Below are 9,361 nucleotides of genomic sequence, written 5' to 3' on the forward strand. Positions count from 1 at the left end.
CACTGAAGTCACAGCAGGAACTGGCAGGACAAGGACAAAGCCTCCAGGCTTTACCCAGGATTTTGCCTCTCAGCTCCTAGCAATCGTGTTCTCCCAGCACCCACCTCCTCCCACCCTTCCCTTCCAGCTCCCAGCAGGAGATCAAGAGGTGTGGCACCCACATGGTCAAGAGGAAGCCCCAGAATAGAGCCCCTGGGTGCTACCATCTGGGGTGGGTGACTCCAGAACCAGGCACAGGGTGGTCAGACGTAATCCCCCGTCAAGTGCCCTGGACCCAGCTTCTGGCACATCCAAGACAGAAACCATCTTTGCAACTCACTTTTATTGTTTCTTTATAAACTTCCTCTCACATGGAGGAATATATTGTTATAGTCATTAGCTTATCTCTTTTTTTTTTTTAAACTCTATGCTAACAGCAATGGAGCCAAGAGGAGGAAAAACATAAGCTACAATAGAAAGGCACTTAGAACCTGTTAAAATACTGATATCCTGGAATGTGCAACAACAAACCGACAACAACAACACGTACACCAGCCCTCTCGAGCCTGGTCTATCACTGAGTCACATGCTGAGCTAATGTCACCTTCCAGTGCCCTGTTCCTCTGCTCCCTGGGCTCTGAGTCTCAAACCCCTCACCCCCCCAACCAGGGACTTAAAGGCCTAGGGCCCTTAACGGAGGTGGAGGTGCTGGGGTAGGGCCCAAATAAAGGAGACCAGCTCCTTCCTGCTTTGCTCACAGCCCCTTCGAGGGGCAGAACCAGCACTGCCAGGGTCCCTGTTAGGGTGGGCCGGGTCAGGGTGACCCCTCTGGGACAGAAGGGCAGTCCAGGAAAGCGTGGGGGTCAGCAGAGCTGCTCAAGAACAGCAGGGGAACCCTGGAACCACAGGGCTGCTAAGAACCCTACTGCTGTCCTGCAGCTGCCTTGTTCTATAGCCAGGGAAAGGGACGGCTTGCTCAGAGGCCAAAGACAGGGCAGGCCTAGGAGCCAGAGCTCCTGATGGCCAGGCTAACACCTCATAGACTGCACCAGACCAGCTGAGGGCACAGCAAGGGCCCAAGGTGGGGGAAGCAAATGCTGTGTCCTCAGGGCCTGGTGGGAGAGCCCCCTCCCGTGGGGATCGGGCAGTGGGCACATGGAGTGTCAGCATCCTTGACTTATCCTGACCCATGGGAGTAAAAGGAAAATACCTGTAGGATGGGCTCAGCTAGGAAAAGCCAAAGGAAATAGTATCACAAATCCAGGCTTCTTTCTCCAGCTTCCCCCTCCTGTGGCTATCCTTGGCTGCTTTACCATTCCCCAAGCCTAGGGCCTCAGTCCATGGCCTCTGGAAAGCTCCCATGCCCAGCACTGGCCTGGAGCCCTCCCTCACCCATGTGCTAGGTGTGATTTGGCACCCCCAGAATGAGAGCTACGTCCGAGCCTGGGGTCATCCCCAGCCTGCCTCCTGCCAGTGTGCAGGCTTCTGCGGCCCCTTGTGCAAAGGGACACTGCCCCAGACCAGGCCAGGCCTACCCCACCTGTTCCCTGAACCGGGTAGGCTCAAGGTCCTGGCATCTCCCTTCCTTATATTCCAGGGCTCCCCAAAAGGTACAGGGAAGAGGCCCAGTGGTAAAGGGACAGCTGAGTAGGTCAGCCGTCCCCTCACTTTGGAGAACATCGTCCAACCCAGAGAAGGGGCTAACCCTTGCCAATTGCTGGCTGCTTTGGATGGGTAGGTAGTGAGGGGCAGCGGGCAGAGCGGGCCTCCCTCTCCAAGCGGGAGGCACCTTGTCATTAAGGATAAGGTGGCTCTTCCTGTGGCTTTGCCAAGGCCTGCGTCTGTCTTGCTCTCCCTCTGGAGGGTGGGCCAGAGGGAAAGGGGTCCAGAGAGCTCCCAGAGCAGGGGCCTGGTGAGGCTAGGCAGGAGGGGTGGGCCCTTAGTCATGGGGCTCCTTGTCACAGCTCAACACATGAAGGGGTGTGGAGGGAACCCCATGCCAGTAGGGAGAGCAGATGCCACCCCACCTGCCCCCACTGCTGGGACGTGGCTGGCAGGTGGACGAAGCAGGGAGGGAAGGTGACCTGCCCAGGTTGGCCACTGGGTGAGGGAGGCACCAGGGTGGAGGACAGGATGGGGACTGAGGGCCAGAGTGAGTGGTGCCTGAGCACCCAGGAGCTCAGCTCTCCCTGGCCGGCAGGCAGTTCCTCCCTTGGGAGCCTGGGATACTAGCAATGACTTAGCACCAACCTTGCTGCCCAGCTTGTCTGGGGCTGGGGCTGCCAGTGGGACACAGCCAACCAGGCCCTGGAGGCAGGAGAACATTATTGCTATTTCGCAGAAGAGTTTCTGTTCGTCGGGGCAGGGCCAGGAGCTGCTGGTGGCTGTGGGCTGTGAACCAGGATAGGTTCAGTTCACCACGGCCGGTTTGAGCAGCACAGAGCCTGGCGGGATGACCACCCAGCCAGGGGCCAGTGCCTCTGGGCTGCTGGCTGCAGAGTTGACACCTGTGGACAGGTCCAGCACAGTGCCTGGCAGCAGGGGAAGTCCATCTGGGCTGGGCCGGGAGCGGCCACTCTCAGTCCTTTCCAGAGGGGTCTTGTGGCCCTCCATGCTCAGGGCCCTAGCTGGCACCGCCCCACGCCCCTTCTCCCCCTCAGCCTTGCCACCTGCAGAGCCAGCCAGGAGGGAGACCACAGGTAGGCCCAGTCCTCCAGCCCCAAAGGGCGAGGGCAGCAGTGGGTTCTTGGCCAGATTGAGGGGCAGGATAGGGCCCGGCAACCCAGGGCCCATGCCTGACCCACCCCCACTACCCCCACCATTGCCACAGGCCAGGGCACTGAGGTCAAGAGGACCAGGGGCCAGGGGCAGGGGCAGGCCAGGCAGGCCGGGGCCTCCGAAGAGGGCAGCTGGGTTGGGGATGATGATCTGGGCCCCACTGACATAGGGGCTGCCGTCTGGGGCAGGCAGCGGTGGTTTGGGGGGTGGGCGCAGTTGTAGAAGCTCTTGCTGCTCATGGGACACAAAGTGGCCGTGGGCCTTGATGTGCTTGCGCAGCGAGCTGGGGTCCGTGTAGCGCTTGTGGCAGCCAGGCATCTTGCAGTAGTAGGGCTTGTCCACGTAGTGGGTGCGTGTGTGCTTGAAGCGGTCGCTTGAGTTGGAGTAGCGCTTGTTACAGCCCTCATATGGGCAGACGTAGGGCTTCTCACCTGTGCGTGGAGGTGGGACTGGTGTGAGGGATCTCCCAGCTCAGTGTCCTGCCCCCACTCACCACCCACTTAGTAGCCCCCAGGCCTCTCACTCCAGACTAAAATCTCCTTGAACACAGACTGTCCGGTTTGGGGGACAGCATCCCCAATACCTGACACAAAATCTGGACCCAGGTCGGGGCACAGCTGCTGAGAAGCTGGCCTGGTAACCCCCAGAACCACCATGGCCTGACTATGTGCCCTCGGCCTTACTGCTATGCTTCAAATTGTGGATTATAGTGACCACTTCAACATGCGAACCGATGAACCTGATCATCGACTTCCATAAAGCCCCTACTAGGGGCAAGCCCATAATGAACACTGTGTGAATGCCGACTGCCCTTTATGTGGCCCTTATTTGGCAAAATGGCTTCAGATTTACTAAACATCTGCTCCTGTACCTACCAGGCCAGAGCCACGTGAGACCATGGGCCTTTGAAGCATGGCCAGTCCAAATTGAGATGCACTATGAGTGTACAATACATACCAGATTCCCCAGATTTCGCATGAAATGGAGAATTTCAGTGTCTCATCGATATCTTTTTAATATTGAAATAACACTTCGGATATATTGGGTTCAAGAAAATGTGTGATTATAACTCATTTCATCTATTTCTTTGTACATCATGGGCCCAGTACACTTCTGCTATGCTACTCTGCTTTCTTTTCTTTTTTTTTTTTGTACTTTAATGCAACAATTAGGAAATTTAAAATCAGGCGTGTGGCTCTGTTGGCCAGTGCTGGCCCTACTGTGTGCTGAGGTATAGTGAGCAACGAAGCAGACACACCGGCTGCAGTCACAGGTGGCATTAGTCAGACGATCTTACAAACAATGCTGAGTATGACACAGGAAGGCCTGTCTGTGCTCCTATATATTGAAGGTCTGACCCACAGGAGAGGCTTCCCCAGCAAGTGGTACTCTAAAAGGGACTGGTGAACAATGGGACATGTTCTTCGTCTTTTGGAGGCCCATGGATGGCCGGGCACTCTGCCATGGCCAGCCTGCCTGGCCACCACCCTCCAGCCCACCTCTCACCTGTGTGTGACCGGTTGTGGATCTTTAGATTCTCCAGGCGAGAGAAGCTCTTACTGCAGGTGGGGCAGCGGTGTGGCTTCTCATTGGTGTGTGTACGGATGTGGATGAGCATCTTGTACCTGCTCCAGGGAGGGCACGGAGCACAGCTCAGCTCGCTGGACACCTGTGCCCCCTCCCTTCCAACCACTCTTGCCCTCTCTCACCTGGCATTGAAGCCTCGGCCGTGACGGGCACAGCCCTCCCAGTGGCAGCAGTACCCTGCATCCTTCTCAGGCTTGACGTGGTAGTCATTGACGTGATCCACCAAGTCTTGCAAGAGCTCGAAGAGCTGGTTACACTGCAGGGCCAGGGAGAGTTCTGAGCCCATGTGGGGCTGCCCACCGGGGAACCTGCCCCACTCTTCCTGGCCCCCACTCACCTTGGCCCAGCGACACACCAGCTGCTTCGGCAGGGGTAGCTCTGGTGAGAGGCACTTGTCCTTGGGGGGGGTGAGGAAGGAGGAAGCAGGAAGGTGCAGGGCCCCCCCAGAGCCCAGAGGCAGGAAGAACTGGAAGGAGCTGGGGACGCCATCCAGATAGCGCAGCGGCTGGAAATCCTGGCAGGAGAAGGCAACGGACAGAGCTCATCAGTGCCCCGTGGGGCAGGCAAGCCCGGACACCCTCTGTCTCCTGTAGCAGGTTGTGTCCTCCACAGGATATGTCCCAGTCCTAGCTCCCTGTACCCGTGCTTGTGATGTTATGCAGGAGTAGGATCTTTGCAGATGTGATCAGGTTAAGAGGAAGGCAGATTAGATTAGGGTGGGCCCTAAATCCAGTGACCAGTCTTCATAAGAAGAAGAGGGAGATTTGGACACAAACAACAGAGGGAAGAAGGCCATGTGATGACAGAGGCAGAGACTAGAGTGACATGGCTACAAGGCAAGGATTGCTTAAAGCTACCAGAAGCTGGAAGAGGCAAAGAAGGATTCCTCTTTATAGAGCCTCCAGAAGGAATCAACCCTGTCGACACCTTGATTTTGAACTTCAGCTTCCAGAATGGTGAGAGAATAACACCGTTCTGTTGTTTTAAGCCACCCATTTTGTGGTCCTTTGTGACAGTGGCCCAGTAAACCAATATGCCTTCTCTCTCCAGAACCCATACTCACTCCTTACCGGGGCCGTGGGCACTGTGGGCAGGTCCCCGTTGCCCTGACGTTCAGGGGACAGCGAGCTGCTACCATTGGGGGAATCCAGCCCAGAGGGCGGCGACAAGCTGAGGTCTACCAGAGGGGCTGCTGTAAAGCGTCCCTCTACCTTCTCGGGAAACTTGGGGTTCAGCAGGAAGCCTAAAAGAAAGGCACGGTTTAGATGTGCTGGAGACAGAAGTCCTGGTGAACCAGGCCCTCCCACCTCTGAATCCCCCACTAAGACCCCGGAAGCAGACCCCAGCCATGCCAGCTCCCCTGGAGCCCTGGGCATCTGAGCATCAATCTATACAACTGACAAATGTGACCTCTGCCATCATGAGCTCAGCCATTGGTTGACACGAGAAGTGGGAAGTACTCATTTTACAGATGGAATGATCTAGTACACAAAGTAACTGACTAGGAACTTGAAGCCAGGGCCCTTAGCTTCCCAACACATTGGCAGATAGGGGCCTTTCTAACTTTCCTTGGGCCCCTTCTGCCTCAGAGCTCCTTTCTGTAAAATGAGAGGTTTGGGCTGGACTGCTTCCAGAGCCTTCCAGCTCAGACATGTCAGATCTGGTTTCCAGAGCACATGCCCTGAGCCCTAAGCATCCTGAGAAGCACTTGCTGGCCTTGGTCCCCAATCTTTACTGACCTGGCTGGCTGCCCACACTGCCTTAAAGCCCAGGAGTTGGGTCCCGAGGCCTTTCATTACTACATGTGAATCCCCACTTCCCTTTGCCAGCCGGCCATTCCGAATCCTCCCAGAGGCCTCCATTTGAATCCTGCCTCTGCTGCTTCAGCTTTATAAACTGGGAAGATCCGTTTCCTCCTCTCAGGGACAATGTCACCTCCAAAGATAAACTGCTGGGAGGATGAATGGCCAGAATATAGGGAACACTCTAAGCCTGAAGATGTGAGGGGCTGCGGTTATGTCATGGCAGACATACCTTGGACATTCTCCACCAGGGTCCAGAGACCACTGCCCTGCCTGGGTGCAGTACCTGAGGGTGGGGAGCCTGGGGAGCCCGGGGTGGGGCTGTCATCCACCAGGCCAAGCTCCCTGTGCAGAGCTCGGTGCCGGACCACACTCAGTGTCCTCTCCCGCTTTTCTCTTGCCGCCCGGAGCTTGGTGATGCTCAGCTTCAGGTCAAGCGGCTCGTCCAAGGAATGCATGGTGATGTGGGGCTGGGGTTGGAGGTGGCAGCAGATAGCAGGGAGCTCCCAAGCTGGTATTCAGGCAGGAACCTGGGGGAAGACAAGAGCTGTGCTGTAACACGGACTCCAGGTTCCTTTTGAGGTTGCACTCATTAAAGCCCACAGGAGAGGGAGGAGGGGGTATGCAGCAGTGGGAAGGCTGAGAGTCTCCTCAGGTAGGGAGACCCTCTGTGCGGCCTGGCTAGCAGGTATGAAGGGAGCCAATCACCTATGCAGAACTTCCACATCCACTTCCCACAAGTCTTGACTGGAAGGGAAAGCACAAAGAGTCCAAAATGAAACAGTTTTAGAGACAATGCTTCAGGTCACAGAGCTAGGAAATGGTAGAACTAACATATTGAAGGCCAGATCGTCCCCCATGGAAATAGCCAGCCAAGCTCCAAAGGTCACTTCTGACAGAGTGGCAAGTCATGCCTGGGACACATGCCTGGTTTGAGCCAGAAGACCCAAAACAAGGCCAGAGGAGCAATAAGTGTCCTTCAAGGTGGCCATGAGTAGTCCTCAGCTACTGACCACCAAGCACCTGCTGTGCTGGGCTCCATGGGCAGCTGTGGTCACCTCTGAAGGAACAAGGCTGAGAGTTTGCTGGGCGAAGCTGAACAAAGCCTGGTCTCAAAGGGATGAGGGTGCAGATAGGTGACTGCCTCCCAGATGAGGTCAGGAGAGCTGACAACAGGCACAAGGAGCCAGAGGGCCCTGGGCCACCACCAGGGGGCACCTTGGGACTGTGGACCAGCCAGGCCAAGCAGGGGCAGGGTTGGAGGGAAGTGGACCAGCACTGTCTGGTGGTTCGTAAAATAATTACATATATCGTTTTTTGTTTTTTAACTGGTGATGAATTCTTTTATTATGAGCTCTCATTCTGGAATTTTCACCATTTTCTTAGAATGTCTCAATGGTGTAATTTTCTTCACATATAAACGACCCAAGAGCAAGGTCAACTTTTCATTCCAAATTCAAACTTTTCTTACAGCAGCAATCTTTTCACATGTGGCCACGGTGTTTCCTTGTGTTTGTTAATTGAGATGAATACACTCTGAAAACCTATCAGCTAAACAAGCCAACACTGACATACTCCTTGCCATTCACTGAATCCAGGTTTTCACAATTTAATACAGACCATCCCTGTACTCACCATGTGGTAAAAGACTTTGTATATTTTGCCGGTGTGGCCCAGGTGCATGCAGAGCTGCCCAGAGTTCTCACCATGGAGCAGGACAGGGGAGAACAGCCTCCAGGTCCCCACTCATATTTTTTCTAAGCCAAGCCCCTCAACAACTTTAAACCCTGTTCTAAGCCCTGGCTCATCTGTCTTCCAGGACAAGCTCCCCTTCTGCCAAGATCCTCCAAGCACACAGAGAATACGGCAGTCCCTCTCCCTCACTTAAGACCCTCTGCTTCTGGGGACACAGCCCAAGAACCTAGCACATGGCTAATATCAGAGTCTCTGAGCCCAGGGAGAAGGATGGTATTTTCAGAGCACCAGTGGCTGCACTTGGTCATGAGACCCAGGTCTGTGACTTGACTTGTCCCTGTTAAACTCATCAGGTGATCAGGTGAGAGTCCTTAGATCTATATGGATTTGCCACACACACACACACACACACCCTCCCTCCCTCCCCTGCCAGACATGCATGAACTAGGAGCTCCCAGCAGTGCAAGCAGGCTGGGATTACACTGCCACCCTGTCCTTCAGGAGCTCCAGACCCAGGCAGGCAGGTGAGTAGATGACAGTGATGGATGTACCTGGGCCCCCTTCACTCTTCCCCTGACTAGGGGAGGAGCTGCCCTCTGTCTGACCCACCCCCCAGTTATGTCTATCTGTCTGTCTGCTTGTCCCTCCACCTGTTTATTTTTAGACACAGGCCCAGTCAAACCTCCCTGAAGCTCCTCTGTGCTGGGAGCCTGGAAGGAGAGGAAGGAAGTAAATATTTATGCTGATTAAGAATTCAGGAGCCAGGAAGGGCTGGTGGCCTGGCCTGGTCCTTGGCCGGCCTAGGGACACAGACCTCCCCACAGCCTCCAGTCTCCACTCCCAACCCGACCTTCCAGAGAAGGGACCATGAAGGCAGAATAGTTTGGAAATAGAAATTCAAATTGACACTGACTCTCATGGCGACAGTGTAACATCCTTTGGCACCTGCTCCACTGTCCTCCCTCCAAGCCAGAGGCGGGGCAGGGAGGAGCCCTGGGCCCTCTTGTTCTGAAGACCTGCAGGAGATACTGCCTCCACCCAGAACCAGGGAGGGCCCCAAGAGGAGCCCTGTCTCCCAGGATGGGACTGGGCACCAGGCTCATGGAAGGAGGGGGGACTCCAGCACCCCACCCTAATCAGCATGCCCAGTCCAGAGACCCCACTCTACCCACCACTTCCTGACCCTGGGTTCTGCGCAGGGGTTCATTCTGATGGAAGCCATAGCCCAGCCCAGAAGGCCAACCTCCTCAATTCCTAGGAAAGAAGGAAGGAGCTGCCCCCAAAGCCCACAGATTCAAGCACCCCAACCCCAGGCTGGCCACACCTTAAATTCCCTCCCAATGGCGACCCCACCCCAAGGGAAGATGCCTGTGACCCCACTCCTTGGCCAACATCGAAGTGTCCTCTTACACCCTTCAGCCACCAGCCAGTGGCCAGTTCTGGGTTGCTGCTCTGCTCTTTGTTCCTGGGCTGGATGAAGGAGGGCCAGTGAGAGCCAGGGTCACGTTCTCCGGAGGCCC

At 55.6% G+C, this 9,361-nt stretch overlaps 1 protein-coding gene across 4 annotated transcripts; it reads right to left on the minus strand.

The window, feature by feature from the left end:
* Positions 1–304: 304 nt before the first annotated feature.
* On the minus strand, positions 305–8,210 carry GLIS2 (GLIS family zinc finger 2). Of its 4 annotated transcripts, none has more exons than XM_011376478.2 (6): positions 6,379–8,210; positions 5,415–5,587; positions 4,682–4,858; positions 4,467–4,600; positions 4,264–4,385; positions 305–3,188 (listed from the first exon to the last, which is right to left on the minus strand). In XM_011376478.2, exons 1-6 carry the CDS (start codon positions 6,602–6,604, stop codon positions 2,389–2,391), a joined length of 1,632 nt encoding a protein of 543 aa, XP_011374780.1. In that variant the 5' UTR covers positions 6,605–8,210; the 3' UTR covers positions 305–2,388. The 4 variants fall into 4 exon arrangements, with proteins under 4 accessions (XP_011374780.1, XP_011374782.1, XP_011374781.1 ...); XM_011376480.2 differs by having other exon boundaries at positions 6,433–8,207; XM_011376479.2 differs by having other exon boundaries at positions 4,264–4,382; positions 6,379–8,206.
* Positions 8,211–9,361: the final 1,151 nt, after the last annotated feature.

Source organism: Pteropus vampyrus, unplaced genomic scaffold, assembly GCF_000151845.1.
Source record: "Pteropus vampyrus isolate Shadow unplaced genomic scaffold, Pvam_2.0 Scaffold300, whole genome shotgun sequence".
In the NCBI taxonomy this organism is placed as follows: domain Eukaryota; kingdom Metazoa; phylum Chordata; class Mammalia; order Chiroptera; family Pteropodidae; genus Pteropus; species Pteropus vampyrus.

Coding starts and splice junctions, on each gene's coding strand:
- GLIS2 (XM_011376478.2), bottom strand. CDS start 6,604: ATGCATTCCTTGGACGAGCCGCTTGACCTGAAGCTGAGCATCACCAAG. Junction 4,859..5,414: donor CCACAGTGCCCACGGCCCCG/GTAAGGAGTGAG, acceptor TTCTCCTGCCAG/GATTTCCAGCCGCTGCGCTA. Junction 3,189..4,263: donor CCACAACCGGTCACACACAG/GTGAGAGGTGGG, acceptor CTCCACGCACAG/GTGAGAAGCCCTACGTCTGC.